Consider the following 17,915-nt stretch of genomic DNA (forward strand, 5'->3'; position numbering starts at 1 on the left):
ATGACTGTTAATTTATTGAGGCTTACATTTGATCCATAGGTATCCTGGACAGACACCAAAATGTCATTTTCTTCAGAGATTTGTACGGCAGCGCGTGTGTGTGTTTGTGCAACAAGCTGCGTGTCAAGTGTGTGGGCATCCTGTGGTTACAGCTGTAGGGCAGTGCATTTAAAGGAGCATTCAAAGAAATTAATTTCAAAAGCGATTAACAGGTAGCACGCGGAGATGTACACGATTAATGACAACTACTCCAGCATTCACAATGAGCATTTGCAGGTTCAATTTGTAGCTTTAGGGAGATTAAGATGACTATTTTAAAAGAAGAACCTAAATTTGTTTGTGGGGAAATGAATGATAAAAAAAAATCTAATTGCAAAATAATCTGCTGTCACTGACACCCAAATTTCATAACCTCACATCTACGAACATGGTGTGCTCCATGCTTCAGAGCTGAATGCTGTTAATTTGAGGAAAGCTCCACTGATTACCCACTGCAGGCAGCTGTCGTTCTCCATGTGACACTAGGCTTTGTTTGACAACTACAATCTTTTGTTTCAACATTTAAAACGGAGGCTTGCACAAACCCCACAACAACCCCATCCAAAAAAGAAAAAGGGGGAGGTAAAAAAACATGGCGGTTGGTGGCACAGACTCCGGCAAACATTTGTCACCACAGAATCTCAGCAGCCAGGAGATAGTTAGAGGTCATCTCTATTTCATAACAATAATTAGCTCCTTCCATCTGTGCTTCTCAGTGCATTTCCCCTTTCCTTGATTGCTGTGTTGTCTGTATCCAGGAAATTAGTTCATTTATGCTCTACAACCCTGCTGTCACCGAGGCACAAACAGGTGCAAGCACAGTGAACAGCGACGCTGAAAAGAAAGAGACGCTCGGAGACGGAGAAACACAGAAATGGAGATATGTGCAAATTGCAGGATCAGAAATGATAATCGTGGCCATGAGCACAATGGCGCTTGATTAACACAGTGCTGGCACATAAAATAACAAACAGTGGCTTTTGTGAGATGAGAGTGATTAGGTGATCGGCTGAAAATTTAAAAGCTGAAAAGTTGGAGGGAATAAACACAAGATAGCCCTTTTTTTGTTGTTTTTTTTTTTACTGCTTTCAGTTGCAAATTATATACCGCTTTGATGCAGTGCTCTGTCCAGCAAAAACCTTTCAGCTACAGGGTTTGTAGAGGGGTAAAATATAAAAAAAAAAAAAGACACGCTACTGAACCGTATCACGCCTATAGCGTATCTCCCTCTACAGTAGAGCGAGTTATGACCACCCCGCTTCACATTTGAGTTCACATTCAGCATCACACGAGCTCGGGCTGTGCAGCTTGTGCGAGTGCATCGTGTCATGTTTATGGTTGATGTGAGCACATGTGGTGTGTGTCAGCCACGGGAAACACACAGACACTCGCTGCAAAGAAGTGGGGGAGGAGGGCTCACATTTGTTGGAAGATGTGTGTGTGTGTTGGCCACCAGTGCTGCAGGGAGGGCCTAGTGATCAGCAGCTGAGCCTGCGTCCCGCTGGGAGCCATCACTGCAGAATGAAGCAGGTGTCTGCAGGCTCATGTAGACCCCTCATCCACACACACACACACACCTTTTCTTCCAATACTGTACATAAATGCCGCAAGCCGACTATTCGTTCTCCTTTCGCTTCTCTTTCGTTTTGCAGCGTGCCACTTTATCCCCAGGGATTTCTTACGTGTGGCAATTTTGCTTTATTTTCTATATGTTCATCGGCTCTGTGGGTGACAGTGCAAAGGTTGTGCATGTGATTTATGTGTGTGAACCTGGCAGTATGAGACGCCGAAAACAGAAGGGTCAACACCCAGTGATATATCTCTTACATCATCTCAGACATTTAATTCTTAGTTGACTAAATGTGTATTCAGAACTAGACAACTAAAACAAACTAACATTATATCTTTAATAAAGAAATACATATTTCTTTATAAGTAATAAGATTGTGCTTTACAAGAAGAAGAAGTCAATCTGATATTAGTCCCACACTGATTGACAGCTTGTTTTGAACGTATGGATTAACGTAACTAATTTGTGATTATCACAGTTTATGTAGTATAGCGGCTTAAACGTCCATAGTGTGTCTGAATTGTTGCAGTTTTAATAGGTGGGAAACAACAGTCTTACTCCCTGCTGCTCGTTTTAGTGTCTTAAAAAAGAAAAGTGGTTTAATTTTAGGAAGAAATTTGTTGCCAACGCAGAGCAATGTTTTCCCATCCAGTTGGAGTCATTTTGTTTAAAGGGAATAAATGCAGAGAGAATAATGAAACGGACAAGTCTGGGAAGAAAACAAAAACAAAAAAGTACTGTGTTTGCAAATCTGTCAAGATATTTTATCTACAAAAACCGGTTATGAAAACAATATCTCTGCGACTGTTTGACACGTCTACAGCTACATTTAGACAGTCCTATTCCCCGAATAAAATAGACATTTTTGTGAGATGCATTAGATCACTCGGCTTTTCTTGTAAAACCGACAGCGATTTCAAAACACAGCTTTATATCTGTATGCCAACCTTTCAAACCCTAACAAAAGAGGTATTAGTTGGTACAAGCCCTGTACTGACCTGTCTTCGTCTTTGATAATCTCACTCAGATGGCTTCTGCTCAGCCCTCTCTTTCACACAAAAAAAAAAAATCCACAATGCAAACACAATCTCCTGTCTAAAAGGACATTAAGTGGTATCCCCCCCCCCTTATTTAATAACAGATGCTCTTTTTTGTCACGCCTGGACAGACAAATACACTCCTGTCATTTTAAAAACAGTCACGTGAAGAAAAAACTGCTTTTTTTTCTTCACAGCTGAGCGCCGCGTCGAAGCAGAGGCGCTGACAATACTGCCGATAGATGAGCGATTGTCTGCGTATGCGATCATGGCGCGTTGATGAACAACACTGTTTCGTCTTAGAATTGATAGTTCCAAAGCCGGGTTCGTTTTCATTGATTCTTTAATTGCCGGGGATGAGGCAAAGTATCTGCCGTTACCATGAATAAATGATGCAGAGAGGACTTGTGCATCAGTGTAAAGAAAGGGAGACCATTGAAGTTACTGCAGCCCACTTGCAGCGCCCTCAAACATATCCAACATTTTGTATGCCTGTACTCAAAGTACAGGTATACTTTGAGTACAGGTATACAGGTAATCTTTGTTTCTAAACTATACATGTGATCCATTTAATTTTATTTGAAGCAAAAACTTAGTTGTATTTTTTTTTCAGCTAAAATAATATGCTGTGGTTATTTTGATCTTGTAAGATACAATTAAGTAAAAATTTCTAAATGAACTGCAACTACATTTTGTATTTCTTAGAATAGTTTCCCCTTTTGCTTGTCTGCTCTTTGTAGAGTTACACTGAGTAAAACAAACTGATATTAGCTGGTCAGTTAGTAGGGCTATGTGCTCTGGTAGCTAGCTTGCAGTCAGCTGGTTGAGACACATACTTGTAGCTCTCATAAACCGCCAGCTTTAGTTTTAAAATATCCATCCAGCCATCCATGGAAACCTTGAGTAATGTAAATATTTCCTAAATGCTGGAAATGTGTGGCTACCTTCTTTTGGCAAGTTGTACAGCTTAAGAAAACTCACATTTCATTGCATCGTGATTAAAGGACTTTGGTCCGAAGGAACGGTGCATCAAAAAGATTTAGAAATTTCTGAAAGTGAGCATCAGTGCTGCTTTTGTTTGCTCCTGTGAGAAAAAACATAGAAGCCTCTTTCAGCCAGCTAGCAAGCCTAATGATGACATTAGGGAGGTTTACCATTATTTTGCGCTCTGTATAGTTGAGGTGAAAATTCTGGTCTGGTCCAACAGAGCACCCCTCACCCCTCACCCCTGCCTTTCCTCACAGTTCCACCAGACTAGCGTCAGCAGCAATTAGCATACACCTGGTGGAACATAATTACCTACTTGATTACTTGATTGTGCTATAAAAGAGCATTATCTTTCTGAAAAATACGTAATACTGCCCCTTTAAATACGTTGTTGTTGTTATAGCAAATTTCAAATAAAATTTTGCTGAGGTTTTTTTGTACAAAGTCCATCATCTATCTCTAGAGTGCAACCAGCTTTTGCATAGTACAGCGTGTGCTTTCCACCCTGACTCCTCCCTAATCAACCGAACGTCTCGACAACACAAAATAACTGAAACATGTCTAGAAGCGTGTAGGCATTTAAGCCGAAACCGGTCGAGTTTTTTCTGGTGCATTACACCCTTGCTTCTCTTCAAGCATGAAGTGACATTTTCAAAGATGGATTTTTTTTTTTTGCAGCGTGGGCATGCTGTGGTCCCCGGTGCCGATGGCCAGCCTTGTAAAGGACTCTGGATGCGTCTAATTTCTGAAAGGTTACCCCTTATCAAAAGTCACACGGTGCAGTCATTTATGCAGATCTGATAGCAAGATTTTTGATGGGGTTTAAATCACCATGACAGATAGCAGGCATTACTCTTTTTCCAGCTTCAGGTCTAAGCAGCAGAATCTAAGAAAGAGGAAAATAGGAATCATTTCCATAGAGAAATTGTGGAGAGATGAGAAAACAAAGAATGTAAATAAAAGCATCTCATAGTGAGAGCAGCAGTCTCGGGTGGGAAGCTCTGTGTGTTTAGTGTTGGTGTTGTGTGTTTGTGTTTGCGTTTGGGGGAGTTGTGATTAAAGCCTGCACCAGATGGACCACAGCAGTCACCCTGAGAGGATGGATGTACCCCGACCGGGATCAAACGTGAAACGGGCTGCCGTCCTCACAGCCCCGAGCCCACCAGTAAAACCCCCATGATCCTCTGACCCCACAGCCCTACAGCCACCCATCATACGCCCAATTCAAACCCCGAGACGTTCCAGTAAGATGTTTCTTCTCTTTTTCGTCACACTTGAAGTGAATCAGAATGAAACTAATGTTGTACGTGCCTGTATGCCCAGGACATGTAATTAAAACACAAAAGCAAGGCAGAACTTTATGATCCATGTGAGGACTGCTGGCCTCCTGAAGTTGAATGTCACCTCAAGCTGCGGACCACTCTGTCGTCCAAATGGATGCTAATCCACCAGAGTCCTGTTGAGAATACACGCTCGGTGCCAGAACACATGCCAGATCAAACAGTGAATGCATATCTAAGCCTTCCGGGGCTCCACTCAAGCCGCCTTGCATCTCTGTTCGGCTACAGCCTTAAAAACTATTAACGTTACTATCTGTTGTTTAAAATAGTCGGCTAATACTTATCATACTCCTTTAACTTTTTCACATTTTGTTACATTACAAGCATAAACATAAATGTTTTTTGTTTGTTTTTTTTTTTTAGTGGTGTGATATTTTTACAGACTCCGTTCCTTGAGTTCCACAGTTTTGCAACTTTTCAATCCATTTCTGCTCCTAAACACCTGAAACAAAAAAGCTTAAATTCTGCTTTGTGTATTAGCGAGTTTTGTAAAGGTCTTGCCATTAACCATTCATTTCTGAAAACTAAATCCCAAGCACAAACTACCTGACAGAGCGCTGTTCCATGTGTCAATTAAAAATGGAAAGGCTATGGTACAACTGCACAGCCTACATGTGCAAGAAGTGCTGTGATTAGACAAACCTAAAATGTTATATCTTGGCCTATAAACAGAAGTCTATGTGAGAAAGAAAACTAACAATACCAATTGTTTGACAAAAACAAACCCTATAATGTGAAATTTAGTCAGGAGTGCATGTGTTATGCCACAAATTCTGTCAGATTACAGTCTGGGCTTTGACTGGGCCACTCCAGAATGTCCACCTTGTTGTCTTCAAGCCATTTTTGTGTAACTTTAGCTGGATGCTTTGGGTCACCGTATTGCTGGAAAATAAATGTGACACTCCTTCTGCTCCATAGGGAGGATAGTGTGCTTCTGGTGATGTGCAGTGTTTGTAAGGACCAAACTTAGCATCTTGTCTGGTGGCCATAAAAAACAAAGAACATTATTCCACTTGACAATGGAGTTTCCCAAACTGTAGTTTAGTCTTGATTTGAGTTTTCTCCAGCAGTGGCTTTCTCTTTGCCAGCCTCCCATAAAGGTTTGACTAGTGAAGAAACCTGGCAACAATTGTTGAAATAGAGTGTCTCTCCCACCTCAGCCTGCTGAAGCTTATTTCTTCTGCATACTCTTAATTGGTTACATTGTTAGAAAACTATTCTGTAACATTTTAAGCCTTCACAGAACAGCTGTATTTAGAAAGAGATTAAACCACGGTTTATGGGATTTCTGTTGGAAATCATTTTATTCAGGAGGAACCGAGTAAAAGTGGCGGAATATAGATGTATGGCACCGTTATTAGATTATTAGTAGTAATAAAAACCCAACAACAACATTTACTCTTCTTTTATGATTCAAGTTCAGCTAAATCCAACTTGGCAAACTATTTAAAAAAAAACAAAGGCTGCCTAAAAAGCCCATTTTAAATACGGACGTCACGCAGAACCTACATGGTGAAGCATTCGCTCGCCATTTAGCAAACACAGCTTTTCAAGTCGTGGCTTTCAAACAGCCCCCTGTCACATATGCGCAGTCTGCAGAGCTCCAGCCAAAGCAAACGGCTTTGAGTTAAAGTTGAAGAAAGTGGCTGTGACAAATGCAGCGGAGCCTTGTTCTGGGATCAGCGTGAAGAATTCACTTCTGATCTAAGGAGTTTCTAGCAGGGAGAGTGACACAGGCAGGGGTTAAGCTGACTGTGTGTCATGCCCAGTGTCACACAGGAAATAGGATGTCAGAGCAGGGTAGCGCTCCAACTAGATTAGCTTTATGTTTTATTACCAAATAAAGATCCTTAAGGAGTGTAGATTTATACAACATGTAAATCACAGATGTACTTGTAAATTGTGAGGGTTTTAATGTGTGTTTCTTTGTGTATAGACTATCCAAAATGTGAAATATATCTACTTTTTGTTCTGCGTACAGTAAGCTAATGCTGTTTAATTGTGCCCGTCAATAATGACTGGCATATTTTCAGTCGGCGCGTCAGCAGGATGTTTCTGATTGTACGAGCTGCAAATCTATAGCTTTTAAATGTTAAGAAAATTCTTTGATTTTATTAGATAGTGGACCAATTTCCAGGGGAAGGCTCCAATTAGAACATCAAGTCTGACATTTATAGTGAGCCTCAATGTTAAAGAAAATGCATTATTACCATTTACAAAACTTGAGCTTTGTGAATGGATTTTAAGGCATTCATGCTTCACATGCACTCCTGACTAGCTTTTAACCACAACATCTCAGCTTCTTCTTGAACGTGTTCCTGTCTTGGACATCGTTTCCTTTGAAGAGCAGCCTTTGTGGCAGAAACACGCCCATCTTTCCGCGCTTTTAAGCAGAAGAAAGGCTGCGGCTTCAACACACGTCACAAAAGCCGCTGCTTCACAAACCTCTGATCATGAAACTACCTAAAGAAACATTGTAAATGTGCCATTTACAAAAGTCAACCGAGTCCAAACAAGCTATTGTTGTGCGGAGAAGGCGACGTGTTATCATGTGAACAGCTTTTCGGTGTCTGGGGCTCGGCGACGCTGAGCTCGACGCTGTCAGGGGACGCAGACACATTGAAGTCTGTGATTCCCATTTGCTGATTGTTACCGGCAGAGGGTGGACACCTGCCAGGAAAAAGGGCAGTCATCAGTCTGAGTAGTCCGGCAAGATGCTACTTCTGCCAGAACTTCAATAGACTAACTAAATCCATCCCTCAAGGGCGAATTAAAAAAAATAAATAAATAAAAAAAAAAACAAGTAAAGGAGAAAATACTGCGCTAATAAATGTATGAATGTACGTTTTGGTGCATCAGCTGCTGTAAATTAGGTGATATTTGGAAATGAAATTATTCAGACCCGATAAGGATTTCATTGTTCTCCTGAGCTCTGCTGAAATATGGTTTTGTCTCCCGTGAAAGTGTTGCAGCCTTTCTGTGTAATGGTGATAATTCTGTTTGAAAATGTGTTTTCTGCCTCGTGTCCCTGTTTGCATTAATTTTATCTGAACCCGATATGAAATTGCAAAGATGAGTATTTTTCTCGCGAAACAAACATATAAATAAATAAACAAGTAAAAAGTTTTCATTCCCCTTGTTAATAATCGAGGTATTTTCTTTCAGCGGGCTGAGGTAACACCTCAACCGGCATCCTCACGTTTTTTATATAGAAGCCTTATTATGCAGAGTGAAACATAAGACAGGTGTTGAAACGCTGCGCCTGACAGTTAACAAGACTCACACCGAGAGCGCCCACAATTATCACTGCCTGCACTCTGCATTTTTTTTTAAAGCAAACCTGCAACACTGCACACGCGTTTCTTTACCTTCTCTTTCACACTTGTTATCAGAACCGGCTGCTACCCGAGCAGCACAGCCACCGTTCAGACCTTTAGATTCAGTATCAACAAACCAATTTGCCAGGAAGTGACAGAGATATACTGTGCAAGAGCATCTCAGTGCATAAGAGGAACAACGCAGCCTGCAGTTAATCCATTAAAGTCTATGATTGGGAGGGTTTAAGGAAGCTGGGGAGATTGGAGGGCAAGAGGAGTTCATGACAATTAGCTGGGACTCTGCTTTCCGAAGCAACGTCTTGGAAGCACGAGCTGAAAGCATTTTTATGATCCTGGCCTTAATGCTTCGCATTGGCAGCTGCTACAAGTGTCATGGTATGACACGAGTTGAAAATGAGGTGCATTTTAATGTGCGATGGGGCTAGCCAAAGACAGGTTAGCAGATTCGAGGTATATTGAGGTTTTGAAAGATGATGACTTTAAAAACAAAAACAGTTTCAAGGTTTAAAGTCTTTCTAATCAGATGGGAAAGGGAAGTGAGATCTCCATGGCTTTGTGGGGAACAGAATAGTGGAGCGATGCCCTCCCCTATTGCTGTGCAATAGGCGCTGGACTCAACTCTCTGAAAGGTTCCTATGTTTTCATGTTTTTGAGAAAGACAAATTTGGCTTTTGGGAAATACATCCAGATGTTAAAACAAGATGATGTTGCAAAGAGAGTTGGGAAGCCGTGAACATTTTAGAATTTTTTTTTATTATTATTATTAAACTGTAGATATAGTTACTGTGTAATGTATGCAGAATTCTTCTATCATATTGTTCCTATGGTTTAAAGTGCTTTTGTACTTTAAGTGATGTGGAATCAGTAAGTGATGCCACATCAGTATCCGTCATAAAGTATGTGGCAATGAGTCTGCTTATGCTGTTTTTTTGTGTGTTTTTTTTTGTCTTGAAAGTTTGAGCTTGAATATAGTGATGATGTTTTACTCGACTAGGGCTTTTTATAGAGCTAATTACTTTTACAGTGTACTTCACAGGTTTAGTGAGATATAAACCAGTTGTGCCTATAAATGGTTAAAACCATCAACTATATTCTGTTTGGGTGGCAGCCATAATGGGATGATGAACTCGGTGCATCCCAGTGAACTCTGACTTTCCCAGTCAGAATTCTCACGTCAAGGGCCATTTTTGTTCGTTTTTTTATGAATTAGGAAAAATCCATCTTGTGCATACAAAAGGTCTGCACCATTACATTTCTGCCTTACTTACAAGAAAGACAAATGTGTCTGTTTTCATATAATTGGGGTCAAGAAAACCACGGACTGCAGCCTTGGCTCCCCAAGCAGATAACTTGACTTATTACCTTGCTAATCACAGCTTGTTAGACCTACATTTGCAGGGCGGCAAACTTGTGTTTGTCTATAAAGGGTAGAAAATGCAACAATGTGTGAATATAATAATTCTTTAAAAAAAAACTTGTCTAAATGTGGCAGGTGTTCATTTTACTGAAGTCTAAGTGTGTTGTTCTCAAGGTTATATCGGCGTCTCATGCTGAATCATGTGCATGTGTTTGTGTATTTATTCATTATTTTTGCTTTGGTCTGATGTATGTGTGTGTGTTTGTGGAGCTAAGCCAGAGCCAATAAGTAAGATGGGGTTTCCACATTGCTGACAGGGTGGCCAGCTCTCCTGGGCTAAAGCCACAAAAGCTTTTTAACTTTCGTATTGCTGCAGGAGCAAAGAAATATAATTTATCTTCTAAAAAAAAAAAAAAAAAAAAATACTGTTTAGCTTCAGTCATCATCTTAAAGGCCAAATAATGCATCCAATCAATGCTATGCACTCTTTTTTTATTAAATGGAAATACCACTAAACGAGTGGACCTCTTAATCATTAAGCCTAATTACTTATTTGACATTTTTTGCTTTTATTCATTGCCATATTGCATTTGATCATGCAAAGGAGGAGAAAGTAGCCAATACCTGTACTGCCGTATTACTGGCATTGAAGTTTGTAAGCATCTCAACATGGATTCCTTTAATGGAACAGTTAAAACACTCCCCATGTTGTTCCATTATAATGCACGGGCACTAATATAACTCCAGCTTTATGTCACGACAACGAGCACTGTGTAGCGCAACACACCGATGGGAACAGATTGCATTTATAGCTAATTTACTGAGTAGTGGCAGTCATTGTTGTTGCTTTCTAAAATCATGATCCCGCGGAGCAATCTAGTGAAATAACGCGCCATGCAAGAAAACTGTGAGAGACTATTTTCCCTTTCAAATCATATTCTCATTTAGAAAAAAAGCCTATTTAGATCACATCAGAGGCAGAGAAAACAAGCTCACAACTCTGTCCATTATGAAATAGAAAAACAATCACCCACGTTATGTTACTGTAAAGGGAGACGCAACAAAAGCAAAATTATCCGAGGTGACGTGTGACTAAGTCAATGTTGTGTTCTTTGGAGAATCAAATTGGAAAAAAACAAAAACCAATACAAGACACGAGTCTGGAAGGAATTTGGTACAAAGTCTGTCTCTTCTCAGGTCCAACCCAAATCTTTATTAAACAAAAAGGTCTGAGCAAAACGGATAAGAGATGGATGGAAAGCTGAGGGTCTGTTGTCTGTAGCATTCAGCTGCAAATTTTGCTTCCCTCTCCTCAAGCAGAGGAGATGAAGAAGCATGTGACAAAGGAAAGAGAGACAAAGACACGTTTCTATTTTAATCCATTTTCATTGAGATTCATTCCATGTTACTCTCACTCTATTTTGTAAAAATAAAGTCCGATTGCTTGTAGTGCCAGCATATTTCCCTTTTTCTATATGAAACAACAGGAAGCTTGTACAACCCGCCTTTCCCCTGCCTTTGTGTGTGTGAGTGTGTGTGTGTGTGTGTGTGTGTGTGTGTGTACTACTCTGCCCTAATTGAGGGCGTAGTAGAGACTCTCATTAGTATGTGAGGGACATAGTTCCACCAGGCTAGCTTGCTAGCTGCCGCTAACCAGACAGGTGGAGAGGTCAGAGAGGAAGCAGAGACACTGTGGAGCTGCCTTTTTGTCAGCCCCAGTTTTTTCTGCCAGCTTTTGTTTGCTCATTTTGAATTAATTTGAGTAATTCAATATACGACTTCCTACATTTGTAGGCTACATAATGAAATGTTAATTGTGGACTACATACACATGCAGTGTGTGTGTACTATAGGCGTACGGATCACAATGAAGGGTTACAGCCGATGATGAATGTTCAAATTGGACAATTTTAAGTTAGGGGTGTATTGTTTGCAGGAATCCCCATATTTATTTGCACCCAAGTGAAGATGTGTAAAAATCTTTAATAGCGATAGCTATTGCTATCAATAAATAATAAATATTGCATTAAATGCTTTTCACCCATCTCTGCCAGAGGTGCCTGTAACTGTGGAAGGTGCTGCAGTTCAGTTTTATTTTTATATACAAATAACCTTTACATGTGACTTGAAATTTCAACTCTGCCATGAGTTTTAAAACATTCTCAGACTTTTGAACGTTTTTGCAGGTCTACAGAAGGATTGTAATTATTGTTAAAAGTTAATATTCAGAATTAAGGCAGTATTGGCAAATGTTCTGATTGATTATTGCTTTGGCATTAGTGATTGACACCATGCCTGCATAATTCTGTATGTAACTCAGATGACTATATGTTCCTGTTGATATCTTTTCTAGGTTAAATGCATCTGTTTGTAAACCGGTGTGTAATTTAATTCCCATGATTTGGTAATGTAAATGACATAAGGCGACGTACGTCTCAGTACCTTGTGGGTGTATGCATGTGAGCAAATCTACATTTGAAGGTTCAGCCAAGAGCAGAACTGTGTAAAAGGAGGTAACAGCTCCCTCTTCCTGTCTGTATGGGATAAAGGGAAGGTGGATGATTTCAGTGAAAGGCAGCTTTGTTCCCAAGTTATGAAAGATTTCTTTAAAAATGGCTTCAAGATAGTTTTTTTTTTTTTTTTATCATAATGCATTAGTTCAATTAAATGAACAGAGAACATTTACAGGTCAGCGTGGTTTTCTATTTATAGGAGTAGAAACAGTTTTCAAAGAGTAACTGGATTGGAATAACATGAAAAGTAGGTCGGCTGCCAAATCAGAACTGGTCCTAGATTTTGGTTTACAAAAGACGCAGAACGAATTACTCGTGAAAAGAAAGAAGAGGCTTCCCGTGAGTTACAGTAACAACAGTGAGCATAAATCCATGCAACTTCTGTGATAAAGAATAAATAAATTTACATGGAGCCAAACGACCAAACCCCATCTATTTTATGCATAAAAACAGCAACTTACACAAATAAAAAATAGTTATAGCTGCTCCCTTCACATCATGCATCGCTACTGCCTACTCATATTCTCCTCCAAGCTCATCCCAGAGCACCAACCCCTGCATCCCCACCTCCTCACAGAGCCAATCACAGAGCTTTGCTGGACATTTCTTAATTAGTTTTCATGAGAAAAAGTGGATTCTGGTTAGCGCTTCTATATTTTTTCCCTATTGTACATCACAGGACGGGGCTATATGGACATTCGCTCCCACGCTTTTGTTCAGTTTACTTCATTCATCTTCTCCAACACTCTCTCGGCTTTTTACTAGATTTTTTGTTTTTGTTTTTTAAGTTCGTGGGCTGGGAACGGACTTTTATCTTGCTCCCTACAACCAGCTGGCTGACTGATAACAGTCATGGTGAGTGGGGGACACAGTCATTTTCATCCAGTCACCGTATTACAGCTTCAGTTTTGCTTGATTTTATTATAAAACTGTAGAGCAGGGATGTCCAAAGTCGGTCTTCGAGGGCCGGCATCCTGCATGTTTTAGTTCTCTCCCTAGTGGTAGTAACAACCTCCTCAGCAAGTCAATGTTCTCCTTTGGCCTCTGATGAGCCATTATTTGATCCAGGTGCGCTAAACCAGGGAAAGAACTAAAACATGCAGGATGCCGGCCCTCGAGGACCGACTTTGGACACCCCTGCTGTAGAGCCTACCCCAGTACGTATTTGTATAGCACAATGCATTTCATTTTGGTGTTTCACCTCAACATTAAAAGTGGCCCCCATCTGGCTGCCACTTTGAAAACTCTCTGGAGGCGCCCCTGTATTTATTTGCATAATTTATGAAAATATGTCCCGAATGAAGTGGCAATGCGTGGGTACAAAATGGGGATATGTATATTAAGTCACTAAAGCTGCTTGGACAAATATGCACATTGCTTTTTTTTTTTTTAAAGTGAAAAATAGCAAAACCAGAAACAATCAGCCTATCAATGCATGCATCATGTTTATCCCGAATTTATTTGGGCCGTTTTATTACTGAGCAACTTAAAACAATTGACACGAAGACAGAGTTTAATTTGCTGTTTTGTAATAACGCAAATCCGTTTGTTTGATCAAAGTCTTTATGTCTTTGAAAGACAAGAAGTGCAGAATGAAGAGATATGGTTTGTGACTACAGCAGTGTAATGTACAGAGGATTTAACATGTGCCCAGTAATAGCTAATTTATATACACAGTGCTGCACAGGCATCCTATTACCATAACGCCTGAGGCTGCAATCACTCCGCTCTGCTCTGCTCTGCTCGGTTCACTCAAGCACAGACTTCAGCTCCGATTGATTGCTTTGCTGGGATTCAGAGAGCCTTTTCTCTGCCAAAGCAGCCAGAGGTTGGCGTGTGCCGATGAGGGCTCAGAGCCAGCCAGAGAGCGAAGGTGTTAATGCTGAAGGGAGGGGTAGGTGACGGGCAACACCACAAGCCAATTACAGGCTTTCAGAGAGAGCTGCCGGAGCGAAGAGGGCGGGCTCTGACCGTCCAGCTGAGCAGGCGACTGGGCGGGAGGTTGTAGTGAGGGAGGGGTGTGGGGGCAAGGAGGGTTGGGAAGAGAGAGAGAGAAATAGAGAGAGAGAGAAAGAGAGGGAGAGAGAGTGTCTTGCTGCAGCTCAGCGCTCTCCTCCAGACTCATCATTCTCCTCACAGCATCTGCGGATGAAGGCGATGTCTGCTCCTCACAGCTCAGCTGCGAAGTCTTCCACCGTGAGCTAAGATTCAGGATAAGGAGAGGAAGAAGAGGAGGTGAAAAAAATAAGGAGGCAGTCTCAGAGAAGACAGGGAGAGAGTTAAACAGTGTAGGAAGGGGGGTTTTTCCTTTCTGAGGCGTTGGTGTAACTGAGGAGAGAGGGGACTGTGAGACAACGGCTGGCATCTCCCAAATGGAGTGGAATGGGTTTAAGATGGTAAGGAAGGCTGCCAATTCATTTTGAGCATTTCTATTCAGCTAGCGCAGGTTGTACTTATACGTTTATTGTCAGCGTCTATAGTACTTGTGTTTTATACACAGCCAACGGAGTGCCACAGTTCAACTATTTCATATGCAGCGTGTGAGGTTCTTGCAGCGAAGACGATTGCAGCAGGGGGTTAGTCTCAAAATTCTGGAGGCAGAAAATTTTGATGATAGGAGTTGTGTGGGTGCGTGTAGAGGAATGGGGAAACTGGAAAAACACAAAAAAGGGAAGGGATGTGTTTAACTAGAAGATAGCACCCATTTTATGTTAACACCGTGATTGTAAGTGTCTCCCACTCCCCCCCTGCTTTGCTGCCTTTGTACAACTCTGCAGCAAGAAGGATTTTTCCCTGCAGCAGAGTGGACTGTACATTTGTTTAAAAAAAAATAAAAAATCTGGGTGGATTTAAACATGTGAGAGAAAGTGCATCCAAAGTATTGCATGTAAGTTGCATGAGTAGAGATGCTGCAAATCAAGGCAATGTGCACACAGTAGGAGTTTGTTTGCCTATGCAGAGGAAGGAATACCGAATAGATATGCAGGAATTTTGAACATCCACTGACTGCCCTCAAGTTTTCTGTGTTTTTAGTAATAAGTTAACATGTTTGCATGACTACTGGGCAGTAGGCTTGGGCTGGTAGGGTAACATTTAGTAAAATACCATGTTTTTTTTAACTAAAAAGCATGAGTGCACCTTATATGGCTTCTAAGATATTATAACACATTCATTAGTTTAGTTAGAATAACGTAACCTGTAACATTTTGATTTTAAAACATAACATTTAGCAAAAAAGACATACTGACAAAGTTTGTCAGCGTTTCCTTGTGAAGTAAATATGCTTCTTCTTTAGAGTATTCTAACTTTTACTGGCCCACTATCTGCATAGTAACACTGGGTGTACAAACAAGCTGATGTTAGCTAGTTTATCAGTTGCCATCATAACATTTAGAAGAGTTGGTACTGCACAACACATCAAATCACTGCCATTGTTGCAACAATAATACTTACAATATCACATTCACAAAGGTCTGGTAGTGAAGAAAATTGGGAGGATTAGCAACAGTGCTCTAAAATAGTTTTCTATGTCCATTCATTCAACACATGGCTGTAACAGACTGCTGGTTTTCAAACTAAAGTTGGTATCAGCATCTAGTGTCCAAATCAGGACCAAAATAAGTGGCCAAATCACTGTTTTGTGTTGCTTTTTAATCTACAGTTCAACATATTCTTTACATCACTGTTTGAGATTTGTTAAATGTTTTGTTTTTGTGAAAACACAAAAATATCCTCTCCTCTAGACATCAAGACAACCTTAAATTGCATTTGAACCTTAATGCATTGTCATACCACACACAATTTGGGATTGTAAAACCTTAAAAGAAAAATAGTGGTTTGCTTTCTAAAGTTAGATAAACAAATCTCTTATAACATTCTTTGGTGCAAAGTGGCTCGTCCAGGACAGAATTCATGCAAGAGTATTCAACTGGATTGAATATAATATTTGAGGTTTTGTGCATTCATTCCGCATCTCAGTTAAAATATTCATCCAAATTTTTTTTTACACTTTTTTTCTACCCTTGATGCTCACCTGGTGTAAATGATCGTGGGACACTAAAACTCGTGCAGAGGAGTTTAACATTGCGATTGTCAAATATCAGAGAGAGAGAAAAACTTGTGTTAGCCACTGTTGATAACATCATCACAACAGTGAACAATATTCCAGCAATTGAGTGGTTTGTTACATTGTGCCGGCCTAGTAAGAGTGATGGGTGTCACCTCCTGAGTAGCACACCCTGACATGTTTCAAAGCAGGAAGCAGAAGTGCAGTAGCCGTTTTTTTTTTCAAAACCTGCTGGCCAGCAGTGTGCAGCAGTAAGTGCAGGAGGGGCAATATCGCATTACTCTGTGCTCAGTTCATGTAGAGAAAACTGATCTGTGCAGCACCTTCTCCAGCCTCTCAGTAAAAAAAAGCTTTAAACAATTTGTTGAAAAATTTTGTGGCTTTTTAAAACCTTGGTATTGGTAACCAGCCCATTTCTACTGCCAGCATGAGGACTTTATCAGCTTCGCTCACCATCCTCAGACTCATCGTCACATCTATCTATCCATCCATTCCATCCTGGCCGCCGAGTGACAGGTTCTTTAATAAAAACCAGCAACCATTTATCTTCCTGTATTTTTGACCTGTAATAGAAAACCTCGTTTCTCTCTGAATGCACTCAATAGTATTGTTTGGAATCGTGTGTGCGTCCATTTGTTTTCATGATGGGTGGCTGACTTTTACTGTCCAATGAATAATATTTGTGCACATGCTACTGTTAGTGAAATGCCATCGAAATGCTAACCGAAATGAAGGCAATTCCTTTCGGGCTGACTTAGTTATGAAACATTGAGGCCTTCAGCCTTATGTCAGCATGCAAAGGAACATAAGACTGATGTAAGAACACTGTATGTAATGTGTAGGCTGTATCTAAAGATTACATCAGTGAGAGTGTGCAGTGTTTGGCAGAAATAAGAGTTAAAACAGGATATGGATCAAGAGTGGAAGAGATAAGGGGGAAACAAAGGAAATGTTCATTGGTCTTAAATGCTTTAATGAACGTGCATCAGGAAGACTGATAGGACCCAGTAGTGTGAGTTTGTGTAATATTTATTTATATATTTATTTAAATGTATACACACAAGTGTGCTTTGACTATACTACCCTCAGGCATAACATCATGTGCTCCAAGGTTACACATCAGAACTAATAAGATGGGGTGTGTTAGGAATTTATTAGCTGCTGCCCACAGACTGTGTGCTGTTGAGAGATTTAAATGTTACCCCACATAAAAACATACCAGGTAGCAGTAGACATTTGTGTTTCAAAGGTGAGTATTGATTTTAGGAGCAATGAAGGTGATTTGAGACGTCATAAAGAATTGATTGATTTTTTTTTTTTTTTTGTTATCTACCAGTTAAACAGCCAGAAATTCAGATTGGCCAATTATTCCATGATCATCTTTGATCAGTGCAGGTCAGGAGGTGCTTTCCTCACTTTTAAATTAATGCATGAAAACAAAGAAAGGCCCCAGGTGAGATCTACATAAACCCAGGGCTCTGCCACTAAGTGAACAATAACAAAATGGATTATAGCACAAGTTTTCTCTAATCAATCTGTGAATTGAAAATCCCTTTTTATTAGTTCTTTTAATTTTTACGTTTCATTTAGAATTGTATGTCTTAAGGTGGTTAAAGCAGCAAATCTCCCTCATCGCCATGTCAAATCTGGTGATAATAATAAAACTAA

The 17,915-nt window shown here is 40.3% G+C and overlaps 1 protein-coding gene across 9 annotated transcripts in view; it reads left to right on the forward strand.

Moving 5' to 3' along the window:
* elavl4 (ELAV like neuron-specific RNA binding protein 4) overlaps positions 1 to 17,915 on the forward strand; it is a 92,888-nt gene that overhangs the window by 3,101 nt on the left and 71,872 nt on the right. The window contains exon 1 of one of the 9 annotated variants that reach the window (XM_016671806.1): positions 14,283 to 14,577. The exons of 7 other annotated variants lie outside the window; for them this stretch is intronic. In XM_016671806.1, the coding sequence (XP_016527292.1) occupies positions 14,554 to 14,577 (24 nt within the window). In that variant the 5' untranslated portion in view covers positions 14,283 to 14,553. Of the gene's footprint in view, positions 1 to 14,282; positions 14,578 to 17,915 lie in introns of those variants that run through there. One more of the 9 variants, XM_007552658.2, reaches the window with a different exon arrangement.

This window comes from Poecilia formosa, unplaced genomic scaffold (genome assembly GCF_000485575.1).
Source record: "Poecilia formosa unplaced genomic scaffold, Poecilia_formosa-5.1.2 Scaffold52, whole genome shotgun sequence".
Lineage (NCBI taxonomy): Eukaryota > Metazoa > Chordata > Actinopteri > Cyprinodontiformes > Poeciliidae > Poecilia > Poecilia formosa.